Source organism: Galeopterus variegatus, unplaced genomic scaffold (assembly GCF_000696425.1).
Source record: "Galeopterus variegatus unplaced genomic scaffold, G_variegatus-3.0.2 Scaffold365, whole genome shotgun sequence".
NCBI lineage: Eukaryota > Metazoa > Chordata > Mammalia > Dermoptera > Cynocephalidae > Galeopterus > Galeopterus variegatus.
In genome coordinates this window covers 507,308-524,378 of record NW_007726476.1, presented here as the reverse complement: position 1 = coordinate 524,378, position 17,071 = coordinate 507,308, and the positions used below count along the sequence as shown (strand labels likewise).

The window sequence follows — 17,071 nt, the reverse complement described above, 5'->3', positions numbered from 1 at the left end:
GAAATGGGCAAAAGATTTGAATAGACACTTCACCAAATAATAACGGGGGAAAAACCCACATTAAAAAGATGCTTAACTTCATTATTTATTAGAGGAATGCTAAAAGCACAATGACATACCAGTATGCACCCTAAGAAATGACTAAAATTACAAAGACTGATGATCTCAAGTGTTAGTGTGGGTGTAGAGGAACTAGAAATCTCATATACTGCTGTGTAGAATATAAAATGTTACGACCCTGTATTAGTCTGTTTATATTGCTTGTAACAGAATACGTGAAACTGGGTAATTTATAAAGAAATGAAATTTATTTCTTATAGTTTTGGAGGCTGGAAAGTTCACAGTACAGGGGACACATTTGGTGAGGGTCTTCTGGGTGGGAACTCTATAGGTCCCATGGCAACCAGGGTATCACATGGTGAGAATGGGCTGAGCAAGAAAGGGCTAACTTTCTCACTTGCCCTCCTTATAAAGCTGTTAGAGCCACTCCCATTATTCCATGAATAGATTGATCTATTCATGATGGCACAGTCCTCATAATCTAATCACCTCTCAAAGGCCCCACCTTTCAAATACCATAATGAGATTCCGCACCCTCTTAGCACTGTTAGAATGGGGGTCAAGCTTCATTAAGTTTTTGGTGGACATTCAATCTACAAAAAACCCCTTAAAAAATGTCTTAAAAAGTTAAAAATATATCTATCATATGATCCAGCTATTCCACTTTTACGTATTTACCCAAGAGAAAGGAAAGCTAATGTCCATACGAAGACTTGTACGTAAGTGTCCATAACAGTTTTATTTGTAATAGTGAAAAATGAACCTAGGTGTACAACAGATGAATGATAAACATATTTTATCATACGTGTGTATGTGTACAGCAGAATACTCAGAAATAAAAAGAAAGTGAACTATTGATATATGCAACCACATGGATGAATCTCAAAATAATTATGTTGAATGAAAGAACTCAAACCAAAAAGAATACATATTGTATGATTCCATTTATATAAAATTTTACAAAATGCAAACTAACCTATAGTTTCAGAAATTAGATCAGTGGTTGCCTGGGATGGGAGTAGGTAGGGGTAGGAGGAATGGATTACAGCGAGGCACAAGGAACCCTTTCAGGGTAGTGAATAGGTTTGTTATCTTGATGGTGATTATTGTTTCACAGGTGTAAGGATATGTCAAAACTTATGAAATTGTACACTTTAAATACATGCAAGTTTACTATTTAAATGTAAAATAAATAAACTATTGAAATTGAAATAAACTATTGAAAGTAAGAAAGAAAGAAATATGGAGGGAAATACCAGAAGACAAATATAAATGAATTACAGGTGGTTGCCTTTGAGGAGCCAGAGTTGTAGATGGTCTAGTTTGCTGGTTTTTAAATAAGCATTTTAATATTAATTGATTTTTTAACCATCTTTCTATTACTTTAATAAATATACTAGTTGCAAGAAGATGTATCCAGACAATGAAATTGTCTGAAATCATTTAAAAAATGAAGAAAAACTATAAGTACTGACATAAAACCTCTCTAGGAGACATTATTAGGTTAAAGAAAAAAAGCAAGTTACAAAACAATGTGTATAATATGGTTATATTAGGCAAAGGGCAGCCATTAGAAGTTTATAAAAGAGAACTATTTAGATGTGAATATTGCTTTTCAGGGAACAATATCCATTTTTGTTATACATGTGTATTTTTTGTTGGGTGAATGCTTGGGATTCTTCTGTTAACCTATAGTGATTCTGAAAGTCCTCAAAGGTGAAACCACATGTAAACTTTATGCATTCATGTAAACTATTAAAGATATTACAAGCACATGTGCATATGGGCAAAAATACTTAAAGACTGAAATAATATACATACAAAACTCCTGGTTATGTTTATAATAGAAAACAGGAAATAAATGTTGAGTGGGAGATATTTATTTTAATTTCTGTATACATATGTGTGTTACTCAAATCTTTTACAAAAAGATTTGTATATGATATAATAAATAAGACAGAATATTAATGAACAGGACATCTTAAACCTCTCTCAAAACTAAATGTAATTAGACTTATATTCATCTACGTGACCCTCTATTAATTATTTTCTGTATGTCAATGACTGACAATTACCTTTGGTCTCAGTTTCTATTATGTGACTCATAGAGTAATTTTATATATTTAGATTTGTACACAGGTGTGTTTTTATCATTGTAGGATCTTGTGAATAAATGGGATCAAAACTTCACTCTCTTCTCTTACACCCTTGAGGAATGGATGAATTGTCAAAGAAATTGGCTTTATCTTGAACCAATCTTTCATTCTTTAGAAATACAAAGGTAAAAATACTTAAAATGTACTATGTACACGTAAAAAATAAAATGCATGGTAGGTGATTTATTTTCTGTAATCCTTAAGAAGTCAATGAACAGTCAAACTATTCTACCTGTAGACATACAAGTATAATCTGCTGAATAATTATTATTTTTATTGTCTTTCATAAAAGATTACAAGCATCACATTTTTGTAAAAAGCCTTGTTTCTCAATTATTGATATAAAAATATAAAGGACTGGGAAAGAAGTGTCAGATACATCATTATAATCTCTAGGACACAATATTATGTATCTGTTTAGTTCTGGAATATTAACACAGTTTTGATGTGAATAATAAATATGTTTTAGCAGCATTCATACGTTAATGAGAATTGCTTACTTTGGACCAAGTGGAAGAGTAGAAGGTCTGGGTAATTTTTTTAAATTCTACCTTTTCTTTGAATTCATAGCCTTCAAATTAAATGACCTCTAACTTTTTTTAAGTGACTGGTCTTAAGAATGCTTAAGTTGAGACAAATGAATTGTCTAGGCATAGTTTAAATTACTGACAGTAAATGACACAGCTAGTCTAGGAGCCATTCTGAAATAAGGTAGGAAGTCATAGAATGTATATTTGAAAGGCGTATTAAAGCAATGGAAGACCTCAGGTTAAGAATATCATGTTAAGCAGTTTTGAACATGGAGGCAAAAGGGAGCCATTAGAATTTTATAAAAGAAAACTGTTTAGATGTGCATATCGCTTTGTAAGGAACAATATCTATTATTGTTATACATATATATTTCTTAACATATGAATGCTTGGGATTCTTCTGTTAATCTATAGTTATTTTGAAAGTCCTCAAAAGTGAAACCACATAGCTGAGGAGTATATCTTTTATGATTGCTACAACTTTGAGCCTTAAATTCAAACATTAATACTATTTTCACTAGAGATTTCTTAGTTAATGAAGAGATCAGACTCCAAGGAAGAGGGTTCAAAGTGTCACTACATTGTTCTTTTACAGGATTTGCTGAGGTTGAAAGGGAGACTTTTAATTAAAGGATGCTGAAGGCTCCTATACAATAGATCTAAAGAAAAGGGGAAAAATGGGTCTGTAATGGACCTGCCTTTGACTAATGGAGAAGGGCAATGTGGCCTGGTACCAGGGGAAAAATAAGAAAAAGAAGAAAGAAACAAGAGATTCATTAGAGGGTAGAATTCTATAAGGGGAATTTACAAGAGTAAAGAATGCTGTGCCATTTACCCCCACACCAAACTAACTGAGGGCTGCACTAGAACCTCCCAGAGAGATTGGTAGGGTGTTTAACAGAAGGTGAGACTGAAGTTTCCTCTCCGATAGGGTTTTTGCTGAGCTATAGAAACTTCTAGGCCCATCACTCAAGATGGTGAGTGGGATAATGGTGGGAAGGTTCTTGGGAGAGCTTGACATGTATTGCCCTAGAGTGTGGGGCATTAAAAATTAGGGCTTGCTGCTTCTCTGGAGAATTCTGAAACAGGCTTTAGTAGCAGGGCAAGGAAGAAGTGCACGAATACTTGGTTATCTTAGACCAGTGGTTCCCAACAGGAGGTGATTTTGCCCTCTAGGAGATAATTTTGCAAAGACCAGAAACAGTTTTAGTTGTCACAGCTGAGGTGATAGTACTGGCATCTAGTGGGCGGAGGTCCAGAATGCTGTTAAAAAGACTGCAGTGCACAGGACAGTGCCCTTGCCCCCCAACAACAACAAAGAATTATTTTGTCCAAAATGTCAACAGTGCTAAAGGTGAGAAATCGTGACTTAGACTATAGAGACACAGTAAAAGTTCCAAGCTAGAACCATTTTGAAAGATCTCCACCCAAACTGGCTGCTGGCCAGAACAAGGGCATCCCAGAAGTATACCACTTATATCAGGGTCTGGAGAAATCCTTAAGAGGTCAGCAGGAGAGGGCCAAGGAATGGATAAATACGAAGGTTCCTGTTGGAAGTACTCTAAAAACCCCAGCAATATATAGCCAATGGACATCTGCCATGACGGGAGGCATTCAAGAGCCAAAAGAGGATTCAAAGCCACACTAGCTGAATGAAAAAAAAAAAAAATGGCTTTTCCTCTACTTTCCTCCCCAACTTCTAAGCCATAAGGAGCTTAAATCAGGTTGGGGCTACGGTGGGATGGGGATGAGAAATAAGTGAGCAGAGAAAGTGAAAGAACCAGTCCCCACACTTCTGAAACCACTTCCTCGTTCAACTTCAACAGCAGCAGAAGCAAAACTAAATTAATATATAAATGGATTGCCATGCCACATGTGGGTTTTGCTTCCCTTTACTAAGGGGGAAAAAATAATGACAATAGTTTGTAAAGGGAAATTTCTGCGCCAAGGCTGACATTTGCTTTACATGTCATTATCTTCTAAGATTACATAATCATTAATAGAACTCCAGTTTTCTTGTGCAAGTCTCTCTACTCCTGCTCCTAAGCTAATGCCTTCTCTGACTTCTCTTCACATCAAAGCCCTACTCCTCCTTTAAAACCTAGAACAAATTCTTCTCCAAGAAGCTCTCCCTAGATTCCATTTCCTCTCTAGAAATTCAGTAGCCCCTTGTTTTACTACATTTCTGAGGACACAAATCACTTCTGCTTAGGTAGAATTTGTGTATAATTGTGTCTTTCACTGCACACTAAGTATAATCTTGTTAAATGATGTTATGTCTAATTTTTCCTAGTATTTCTTGCCATGTACATTATTTGTACATAATAGGAACTCAGAAAATGTTTATAATTAGTGATTAATCAGGAAAAATATAGCATATCAAAATGTTTTATAAATACTCTGTAGCAAATGTTTTTAGATTTATAGTGCCTTCAAAAAATAAAATTACGTCTAATTTTATTTCTAAAGGCAGCTCCCAGCAGAAGCAAAACTTTTCTCTCAGGTGATTTCCATGTGGAGAGAAATAATGTCAAAAGTACAAAACAAACTGAACGCTTTGCAAATAACAACCTCTGCAGGAATCCTTGAAATTCTGCAAAATTGCAATATACGTCTTGAACATATAAAGAAAAGTCTTGAGGTAAAACTACAGCTATCCTAAAGTGGAGAATCATTTACTCTACAAATGTAGTTTAATACACTGCGGAAACTAATTCCATGTCAGATTTTCTTCTTTACTCCAGCTGCCAACAGTTTTTTAATCTCTCGCTCTCTATAGCATTACTGAAAATATTATCAAAAGAAAAAGGGGATGAAATAATCTAAATGACATAGGCAAAGAATCAAACTTTAAAGTGCCCAGGTTCCCTTATCTTTAAGTTGAGAATGATAGTGCTACCCGAGGGATTTGTGCTAAATGGGTTGATTAATTTAAGGCACAAGAGCTGGCACAAAGAAAGTACTTAAGGTTAATTAGTTTTATTAGCACTACTATTACATTAAGTTGATAAATTTAGCAGAATTTGAAACAATATTTTGACAAGTTTATAAATTACTGATATCATATATTTATACATTGCCATAATATTAAATTGTCAACTAGACATACATAACCTTTTTTTTAATTGAAACATAATTGAATTATACATATATGTGGAGTACAGAGTTGAATATCTATGCCTGTACAATCTGTGATGATCAAATCAGGATAATTAGCATGTTCATCATTACAAATTGTAATCATTTCTTGTGCCCATTAACCAATTTCTCCTTTACCCCTCCCCCTCTTTTCCCACCTCTAGTCAGCACAGTTCTGTTCTCTCCTTCTGAAAGTTCAATGTATTATTGTTTTCTTTTTCATTCTTTTTTCTTTCTTTCATTCTTTCTTCCATTCTCTCTGTCTCTCTTTCCTTCCTTCCTTTCTTTCCTTTTTAGCTCCCACTTATAAATGAGTACATGTTGTGTTTTTCTTTCTGTACTGGGCTTTTTTAATAGGTTGTACATATCTGTGGGGTAAAGTGTTGAATAGCAATACCTATGTACATTATGTGATGCTCAAATCAAGATAATTAGTATATTCAACATTACACAATGTAATCATTTTTTGTAGCCCTTTACCAATTTCATGCAAACCCTCCTGCCCTTCCACCTCTCCCAGTAGCCTCAGTTCTGTTCTCTCCTTTTGAAAGTTCAGTGAATTATTGTGACTATTGCATCTTTCTTTCCTTTCATTTTTGTTGTTTTGTTCTTTGATGTTGTTATCTTTTATCTCCCACTTATAAGTGAAGACATGTATTTCTTTCTGTGCCTGGTTTATTTCACTTAACATAATTTTCTCTAAGTTCATCCATGTTGCTGTGAATGGCAGAACTTCATTCTTCTTTATGGCACAGTAGTTTTCCATTGTGTATATATACCACAATTTTCTTATCCACTCGTCCATCAATGGGCATTTAGGTTGATTGCAACTTTTGGATATTGTAAATAGAGCTGCAATAAACATGGCAGTGCAGGTGTCCCTTCACCATGATGATTTCCATTCCTTTGTGTATACACCCAGCAGTGGGATTGCTGGAGCATATGGCAGTTCTATATGTAGTTGTTTGAGGAATCTCCATACTGTTTTCCATAATGGCTACACTAATTTACAGTCCCACCAACAGTGTAGGAAGATTTCCCTTTCTCCACATCCTTGCCAGCATTTGTTATTCTCTGTCTTTTTGATAACTGGGGTGTGATGATGCCTCAGTGTTGTTTTGATTTGCATTTCCCCGATGCTTAGTAATGTTGAGCATTTTTCCATGTGTCTTTTGGCCATTTGTGTATCTTCTTTGAGAAATGCCTATTCAGCTCTTTTGCCCATTTTTTAGTAGTGTTTCTTGTTTCTTTACTGTTACGTTGTTTGAATTCCTTGTATATTCTTGGTATTAATCCCTTGTTGGATGCATACTTTGCAAACACTTTCTTCCACTCTGTAGATTGTCTTTTTGTTCTCTTAATTGTTTCTTTTGCTGTGCAGAAGCTTTTTAGCTTGATACAATCCCATTTGGTTTTTTTCTTTGGTTGCCTGTGCTTTTGAGGTCTCTTATTCATAAAGTTCTTGTCCAGTCCTACTTCCTGAAGTGTTTCCCATGTGTTTTCTTTCAGGATTATTGTAGTTTCAGGTCTTATATCTAAGCTTTAATCCATTTGAGTTGATTTTGATATGTGGCGAGTGGTACAAGTCTACTTTCATTCTTCTACATATGAATGTCCAGTTTTCCCAGGACCATTTATTGAAGAAGCAGTCTTTTCCCCGATGTGTGTTCTTCTCACTTTTTCAGAGATCAGTTGGCTGAAAATATGTGGATTCTGGGCTCTCTATTCTGTTCCATTGGTCCAAGTGTCTGTTTTTATGCCAGTACCATGCTCTTTTTGTTACCATAGCTTTATAGTTTAATTCAAAGTCAGGTAGTGTTATGCTTCTGGCGTTATTTTTGCTCAGGATTGTTTTGGCTATTCAGGGTCTTTTGTTGTTCCTTATGAATGTTAGGATTGTTTTTTCTATTCCTGTGGAGAATGTCATTGGTATTTTGATGGAGATTGCATTGAATTTGTAGATCTTTTTGGGTAGTATGGACATTTTCACAATGTTAATTCTTCCAGTCCAAGAGCATGGAATGTCTTTGCACTTTTTTGTGTCCTCCTTAATTTCTTTCAGCAGTAATTTGTAGTTCTCATTGTAGAAATCTTTCACCTCCCTGGTTAATTTATTCCTAGGTATTTTATTTTTTAATGACAATTATAAATGGGCTTGCTTTCTTGATTTCTTTTTCTGCTAGTTCTTTATTGGAGTATAAAAATTCTGCTTATTTTTGCATGTTGATTTTATATCTGCAACTTTACTGAAATCATTTATCAGCTCTAAGAGTTTTTGGTAGAGTCTTTAGGTTTTTCTATAAATAGGATCATGTCATCTGTAGACAGGGACAATTTGACTTCATCTTCTCCAGCCTGGATGCCCTTTATTTCTTTCTCTTTCCTGATTGCTCCAGTTAGTACTTCCAATAGTAAGTTAAATAGGAGTGGTGAGTCCTTCTTTCATTATTGTTATTAAGAGAAAGACTTTAGCTTTTCCCCATTCAGGATGATATTGGTGGTGGGTTTGTCATGTAAGGCTTTTATTGTGTTGAGATGTTTTCCTTCTATACCTAATTTGCTGAGAGTCTTTATCATGAAGTGATGTTGAATTTTATCAAATGCTTTTTCTGTGTCTATTGAGATAATCATATGGTTTCTGTCCTTGATTTTGTCGATGTGGTGTATCACACTTATTGATGTGTGCATGTTGAACCATGCTGGCCTCCCTGGGATGAATTCCACTTGATCATGGTGTATAATTTTTTTCATGTGTTGCTGTTTTCTGATTGCTAATACTTTGTTTAGGATTGTTGCATTTATGTTCATCAGAGATATTGGTCTGTTGTTTTCTTTTTTGTTGTATCTCTGTCTGGTTTCAGTATAAGGGTGATGCTGGCCTCATACAATGAGTTTGGGAGAATGGCCTCTCTTTCAACTTTTCGGAATAGTTTGAAGATAATAGATATTAATTCCTCTTGAAAGGTTTGATAGAATTCAGCAGTATAGCCATACGTTCCTGGGCTTTTCTTTGTTGGGAGACTGCTGCTTACTGCTTCAATCTCGTTGCATGTCATTGGTCTGTTCAGGTTTTCTGTTTCTTCTTGATTCACCGTTGGTAGTTTGCATGTGTCCAAAAAAACTATCCATTTCCTCCAGATTTTCAAATTTGTGGCATATAGTTGTTTATAATATTCTCTAATGATTATTTGTATTCCTGTGGTGTCAGTTGTAATGTGTCCTTTTTTATTTCTGATTTTTGTTATTTGGGTCTTCTTTCTTTTTTTACTTAGCCTAGCCTGGTTTGTCTGTTTTGTTTATCTTCTCAGAAAACCAATTTTCTGTTTCATTGATCTTTTGTATCATATTTTGGGTTTTTCTTTCATTTAGTTCTACTCTGATCTTAATTATTTTGTTGCATCATCTACTTTTGGGATTGGATTGTTCTTTTTTTTTCTAGTTCTTTGAGGCGTAGCATTATGTTATTTAAAATCTTTCTGTTCCTTTGATGTAAGCATTTATTGCAGTAAATTTCCCTTTTATTGCTGCCTTTGTAGTATCCCACAGGTTTTGGTCTGATATGTTTTTATTTTCATTAGTTTCAAGAATTTTTTTATTTCCATTTAATTTCTTCTTGGACCTGTGGGTTTTTCAGGCGCATGTTATTTAATTTCCATGTATTTGTATAGTTTCAATAGTTTTGCTTGTTATTCATTTCTAGTTTTAATCCATGTGGTCTGAAAATATACTTCAAATGATTTCAGTTTTTTAAAATTTGCTGAGACTTGATTTGTGATGCAACTTATGGCCCTACTGGATAATGTTCCATGTGGTGATGAAAAGAATGTATATTCTGTAGTTGTTGGATGAAATGTTCTGTAGATATCTGCCAAGTCTAACTGGTCTAAAGTGTAGTTAAAATCCTGTGTTTTTGTTTGTCTTGGAAACATATGACCTGAAGGTCCGTGTCACTCCCTATACTGGGAAGTTTTCTGGTATTATTTCATTGAATAGGTTTTCAGTGCCTTTTCCTTTTTCCTCTTCTCCCAGAAAAACCTTGATTCAGATGTTTTGTTTCTGCACTTAAGATTGTCTGCTAGCTCTGCTAAATTTTCTTCATTTTTTAAATTCTTTTTTCTTTTCTTTTTGTCAACCTGGGTTATTTCAAAAAGACCATCTTCAAGATTAGAAATTCTTTCTTCTGCTTGTTCTAATCTGGTGTTTAAGTTCTTGGTAATGTTTTTTATTTCATTGAATGAATACTTCATTTACAAGAGTTCTGCTACATTCTTTTTAAGGTATTAATCTCTTTGTAAATTCCTCCTTCAAATCCTGGATACTTTTTCTCATTTCATTGTGTCATCTTACTGAGTCTTCTTGTATCTCGGTGAGTTTCCTTAAGGTTGTTGCTAGGAATTCCTCTTCAGTCATTTCAAGGGTTTCCTGCTCTATAGAGTATGGTATGTAAGAATCATTGTATTCTTTTGATGGTGTTATATTTTCTTGTTTTGTTTGTTTTTTCCATATTTCTAGTGTCTTTCCATTGATGTCTGGTTATCTGGTAGAGCAGTTGCTTCTTCTGTTATTCTGGAGTAGGCTTTGAGGAGAGAGACTTTCTCTTTCCTCCTGTTGATATGTTTTATATTGACCACTGACTGGGGTGTTTTAATATTGGTTTCGAGCAGACACAGTAGCATAGTCTCCATGTGCGTACTTAGGCTGTATTCACTGTTGGAGTTGTGTGTGAGTGTTTCCATGGCCTAGGCACTCGGTCACTTAGTTATTCCTTGCTAAGGTTCGTGACATTGTGTTGGTTCATCAAGGACATGGATGAGCTCTCAAGTTCTTAGGAGAAGCATCTGGGTGCTCTGTCACTCATTAGCTGGAGTGGGCCAGAATGGGCGTATTGATACCCCAGCTAACATCCTATGACCCTGATGCGTGCACTGGGGTATACTAGAGTGCCTCAGTTTGAATGGGTGACCCTGGGTGGGTTTTCTCTTTCCTCTTTCCTATAAGCAGAGGTTCCTCCTTAGTCCTTGCATCCCCCAGTTGGGGGATGGATTGGCGGTGATTGGGAATTTTCTTCCTTACTCTGTATGGGTATCCTGGGTTTCTGCACTCTCAGAGGGTTTTGCATGTATCTCTCTTTGGATCAAGGCAGTCATGTAGGCTATACATGTACCTCTCCGCCAGGTGCTGCCACATGGGGCAGCATAACTCCCACTGTGGATTGGGCCACTAAGTCATGGGTCTGCACTCACTCACCTCTTTTCCTAGGCTCCACTGGTGACTCTCCTTTTATCAGTGCCATCAAGTGGTCAGTAGTCCACCTATAAGGTGGTGGTGGCTGCTGCTGTGGTAGTGAGCCACCCTGCAGCAGCAGTGGCTGTGGTGGTGGCTATGGTGGACCACTCATGCAACAACAGTGGCAGTGGCAGGGGCTGAGGTTCATGGTTGGCAAGGTTCCAGACACACTGCTGCCCTCTGTCAAGCAGGCAGAGGCTGCCCATGACTAGTGAGGTCCCTGGGCAGCAGGTGGGGGGCTGCCAGCATCTTGAGTGCTACCCAGGAACATTGCTGCCATCCATAGGCCATACCCTTTAATACTGGGTTTTAATATTTGAGATTTGTGGTGCACATATTCACTTCTTAAACCAAGATGATTTTTTCAGGCATTCATCGCTTTTCCTTGTTGAATACTAGTCACAGTGGTTGTGCATACCCCTCTAGAAAAACTATAGGGAGTCACAGCCTATAGAAAACTCTCTGTCCAGGCAGGCCCTCCTCAATACAAATCCATGCTCTAGGGCAAGCATAAGGAGCCGATTCTTTGTAATAATAGACAATTTACCAGTAGATTCTGTGTAATAATAGACAATTTACCAGTCAATCATTGAGATAAGTCTTCCAGTAATTTCTAGCACATGTTTGAACTATTACTGAGGATCATTACAAACCAGTAGTCTTCTACTTATATATTGAAAACCCACTTTATACCAAGCACTGCTTCTAAGTGTTGGGACTACAGAGATAAAAGATATATTCTCTACTATTACACAATTCAAAATCTAGTATAGGAAACAAAAAAGTAAAGAGATTATTACATGTGGTATATGTTATGATAAGTTGGATGGTATGGCCATATCAAAGAGGAGAAATTAACCCAGCCTGGGAAAAGTGATAACCGACCTGGGTCTTGAAAGAAGTATTACCTAGTATTAGCTAGGTAAAAGATTCGGAGTATTGTATAAGTGGGTGTGTGGCTGGGTGAAAAGAGCAAAGGGAAAATGTACAAAGACATGGAAGCATGAGCAAGTATGGCACATTCTGGAGTTGTTAGCAAGATGTTGCAGATGAAACAGGTTGCAAATGGGAAAGTGGGAAGAGATGAGATTCTCCAGGGAGGCAGGGGGAAGAGAGTGAAGGACCTTGAAGTTTTGACTTTTATGAGTAGCTACTGAAAGATTATAAGCAGGAGAGTGAGATAATTTAATTCAGAAATATCTCTCTAGGAAAAAAGCAGAGTATGGATTGGAGTTTTGAGAATAGGTATTATAAACCAGTTACAAGACTAGAAATATCAGTGGGCTAAAGTAAGGCCATGGTGAAGATGAAAGAAAGTATAGAGCCACAAGTTCAAGGTAGGTGAGTAGAGGATACAAGAAAGAGGTCCTGGAAAGTGGAAAATAATCACAGTCCAGACATAGGAAGGAAGAGGCTTGTGTGGAAACAAGTAAGTTTGTTCATACTGAAGATAAAGTACTTATGGGACATTCAAGTGAACCTCTTCAGTTGGGGATTGTATATATAAATCTGGGGCAGAGAGAAGTGGTCTGAGCTGAAGAACAAGTGAGTATGTACCAAATAGCTCAAGAAGAACATGACGAGCAGGAAGAGTGGTGAGGATGGAACTCAAGAGACGTCAACGTTAAGGTGTGGGGGACAAAGAGGGACTCTTGAGAAAAAGTGATAAGAAGTGGCTGACAAATGGAAGAGAGTGAAATTCCAGTAGTCGGAACAAGAGCAGAGGCAGTGGAGTCAAATGCTATGGAAATATCATGTAACATGAAGACTGAAAAGCTCCCAGTAAATTTGGTAACAGTGAGGGCCAGATGGCAGAGTGTGAGATGACTAAGAGATGAGTAAATAAAGATTTTGAGTTTACGGACTATCTTTTCAAGAATTTTTTTTTTTCCTTTTTGTCTTTTTCCGTGTCCGGCAACGGATCACAACCCTCAGTGTCGCCCCCCGGAACCGGTCTGTATGTGGGATCCGAACCCTCGGCGGGAGCGCCGCCGCACTTCTCAAGCGGTGCACTATAGCAGTGCGCCACTGGGCCGGCCCCCTTTTCAAGAATTTTGATTGTGGAGAGAAGATGGGCAAGTAGACAGTAGCTAGAGGAGAACAGGGAGAGGGAGGGCTTCTTATATTTTTAATATGAGAGATTTAAGGGGGAGGCCTGTTGCAAGGGAGAGATTAAAGACATAGGAGAGTAATAAATAAAACAAGGGAATCAATCTGTCGTAAGTGAATGGGTATCTCTTTCTCTAAAAAGAAGGAAAGACTTAAGGCTGCTGTCAATGCAGCTAAGTTGTGGGAGGAGTAGGAAATCTCTGTACAGTAGCATGTGAGGTCATCTGTGAAATGATAATTTATCCTCTAAGGTGATAACTCCATTTATACAAGGAATTTCAAAAAGTTCATGGAAAAATAGAACAGAAAGATAATACGAATCTTTCTTTGAAATTTTTGAAGTATCTTCGTTGGTAGATAAGAGCAGAAAGTTTGAAACATGAGAAAGCAATCTTGAAAATAAAAAATAGAGTGTTTTATTAATGATAAATAATAAAATGGTGTCTGTGTAAGGGTGGAATTTTTTGGTTTTTTTCCACTTGTTTTGCTTTACTAAAAAAATTTTTTTAGCAATTTAAGTATAGTTTTCATTGATCATGGGATGGTACTGCTGTATATACTACTCTAACTTCACTATTGTGGCTTTTGTGTGTAAATGTAGGCCCAAATGAGGACGTGATTCATATCATGATTAAAAATATATTCTGAATTGCATTTCTTTTGGTCCTGGACAGGACTACCTTGAAATTAAAAGAATGGTTTTCCCAAGATTTTACTTTCTTAGCAATGCTGAACTTCTTGATATTCTAGCTGATAGCAGAAATCCTGAGTCTATACAGGTAATAACATTATTCTCTGTTTCGCAATATAATTTCTTGACAAGGTCCAGATTTTATAATGTTACTGATATATGTTTCTGGTTCACAGCCTCATCTTGTGAAATGCTTTGAAAATATAAAACAATTATTGATATGGAAACAAGAAGTTGGCCCTCCTGCTGTAAAAATGCTCATATCTGCTGAAGGAGAAGGTCTTGTGCTGCCAAAGTATGATAAATATGTTACAAACTAAGTGTTTAGACTCTGTAAAACCTTACTGTTTAAAACCACTGCTTTAAAACTTCTGATATTTCATAGACATTTGCTACGTAAACTATTCCTTCAAAGATAATATCCTTATACAAACACACTTTGACCTTTCCATAGTCTCCATAATACATACTCTTCTCACCTTTGCTTTAAGTAAAAGTAAAGTAATCTTTAAACTCCTGGGTGCTTTCTAATTTGCGTCTACCTTTTTGCTCTATCATTGAACTCTGTCTTAAGTTTCCTACTCTCTTTAGTGCTTGTCCCATTTTTGGTTTTATTATATGAACATCAGTAGGAAGGAAATTTGCTATTTGTCTGGAGTTGTTAATGCTACTCCCACTGCTGCTTCTTCTGGCTTTTGGCTTCATCATGGTCAGCTCCCAGTCCCACGAGGACTCTCTACCTCTGGCATGTGGCTCTTAATGTAAGGCGATTTCAAAAATACTGTGCCCAAGCCTTCTTATCCACTGAAACCCCTAACCCTAGTGTTTCACAGAGCCAAAGAGAGATCCAAATATGTTTTCTAAAACAATTTATCTGTCTTATAAATTCATATTTTACACTGAAACTATTTATTGTGTAAATTCATGGTTTTGATGTCAGAATTTCCTAAAGGTAGGTAATATGTTTTCTGCATAGTTTTCCAAATTAAGATCTAGAAACCAAAAGACATTATAGAATTATAGTCCTTCGACCCATGAATATTAGAAAAGTGTGTAGAAAACTTAGTCTACAGGCTTGTCAAAGCACTGAAACATAAATAAATTTTCATAATATTATTTTTGAAATGAATTATAGGAAAATCCGTATAAGAAGTGCTGTAGAACAGTGGATGGTAAATGTAGAAAAGAGCATGTTTGATGTGCTAAAAAAGTAAGTACAATTTTCAGATCTTAAAATTATATATATTTTTTAAAAACTCAGTACTAACCTAAGTGGGAAATATCCAGAGAAGTATATGGAGTAAAGTGCTTTATGAAATGGATTTTCATAGAACATGATGGCATATGACTAAGTGGAAAATAATCATTTTTACAGTGTAAGTGTCAGTTTGAGAGTGTAATCATGGACAACATTCAGACAGTTTTTGTGTATGTTGAGATTTATATGTATCTGAAAACTGTCCAGGATCTAAACTCATGTCCACCTCTGCCTGCTTTCAGAAGACCTAGTGCTCAGTAGGCCTCCAGTTTTAGCCAGCCTTGCTACTTTGCATTTTGGTTCCACTTTTACTTCGTAGAATTGTTTACTTGCCTTAGTCTTTTTAATCTTTTTATATTTTAGTCTATCATTGCTATCTGTTCAGAGTAAAGGAAAAGAACCCCAGAGTTCTGAGGTTTAAAAGAACCTTTAAAACTAATTTGACGAGAAGAGTTTTATTACATTTCTAAAAACTAGCTATTGGTTATAGAAAGGCTATTGATCTTTAAGTTTTTATATCTATGTTTATTAATATTATTTTGAATGCCAATACGAGTACAAGGTTTCTAGAACAGAGCAGATTATTATTTACTTATATGAATAACCACTTTGGCGCTTTTTTGCCCCAGTTCCTACCCCTGGGGTGATGTAATAAGAACTAGATGTCATCTTACAGTTAAGGAGGGACTTTTTTAGGCAAGGAAACCTGAAAAAATGATTCTGAGTGTTTATATAAAAAAGACAAGCAGTTTTTCAATTGTTGCTCTGGGATTTTTCTGGTTAGACAATCATATCATTTGCTGATAATGATAATCCTGTCTTTTTCTTTACAATTCTTTTTAAAATGTCATTTTCTTTTTATGTTACTTTGAATGATGAATTTCATATAATGTTGAAAAGCACAGATGACAATGAGCATCCTTTTTTTGCTTTTAATTTTATTGGGAAAGTTTGACCATGATGCTTAGGTTTTTGAAATATATCCCTTATCAAACTAAAGATGTTTTATTCTCTTCAGAATTTACAAAGTTTTTAAAAATATTTTCTTTATTTTATTTTAATTGACAAATAATAATTGTATGTATTTATGGGGTACAAGGTGCCATCCTGCCCACCCCCACTTCTGGTAATCACCATTCTACTCTCCACTTCTATGAATTCAACATTTTTAGATTTACATGTAAGTGAGATCATGTGGTATTTGTCTTTCTGTGCCTGGCTTATTCCTCTTAGCATAATATCCTCCAGGTTCATTCACTTTGTAACAAATGATAGAATTTCCTTCTTTTTTAGCACTAAATAGCATTCCAATTGTGTATACACCACATTTTTTTTATCCATTCATCTGTGGATGGACACTCAGGTTACTTCCGTATGTTGGCTGTTGTGAATAGTGCTGCAGTGAACATGGGAGTGCAGACATGTCTTCAACATACTGATTTCAGTTACTTTGGATATATACCCAGAAGTGGGCTTGTTGAGTCATACGGTAATTCTTAGGTAATTTTTAGGTTTTCGAGGAACCTCCATAGTGTTTTCCATAATGTCTATATGGATTTACATCCCCATCAACAGTGCACAAGGGTTCCCTTTTTTCCGCATTCTCTCAAACACTTGTCTTTTCTCTTTCTCATAATAGCCTTTCTGACAGGTGCAAGGTGATGTCTCCTTGTAGTGTTAATTTGGATTTCCCTAATTATTAGTAATGTTGAGCATTTTTTAATATATCTGTTGACCATTTCTGTGTCTTCCTTTGAGAAATGTCTATTTAGATTCTTTGCCCATTTTCTTTTTTTTTTTTTTTTTTTTTTTTTTTTTTTTTTTTTTTTTTTCCTTTTCCGGC

The 17,071-nt window shown here is 35.9% G+C and overlaps 1 protein-coding gene across 1 annotated transcript in view; it reads left to right on the top strand.

Annotated features, from left to right (window-relative positions):
* Positions 1 to 17,071, top strand: part of DNAH14 (dynein, axonemal, heavy chain 14) — a 390,354-nt gene that overhangs the window by 141,914 nt on the left and 231,369 nt on the right. Inside the window, 5 exon segments of the mRNA XM_008567995.1 lie at positions 2,220 to 2,341; positions 5,216 to 5,387; positions 13,954 to 14,058; positions 14,147 to 14,265; positions 15,106 to 15,189. Of these exon segments, the coding sequence (XP_008566217.1) occupies positions 2,220 to 2,341; positions 5,216 to 5,387; positions 13,954 to 14,058; positions 14,147 to 14,265; positions 15,106 to 15,189 (602 nt within the window).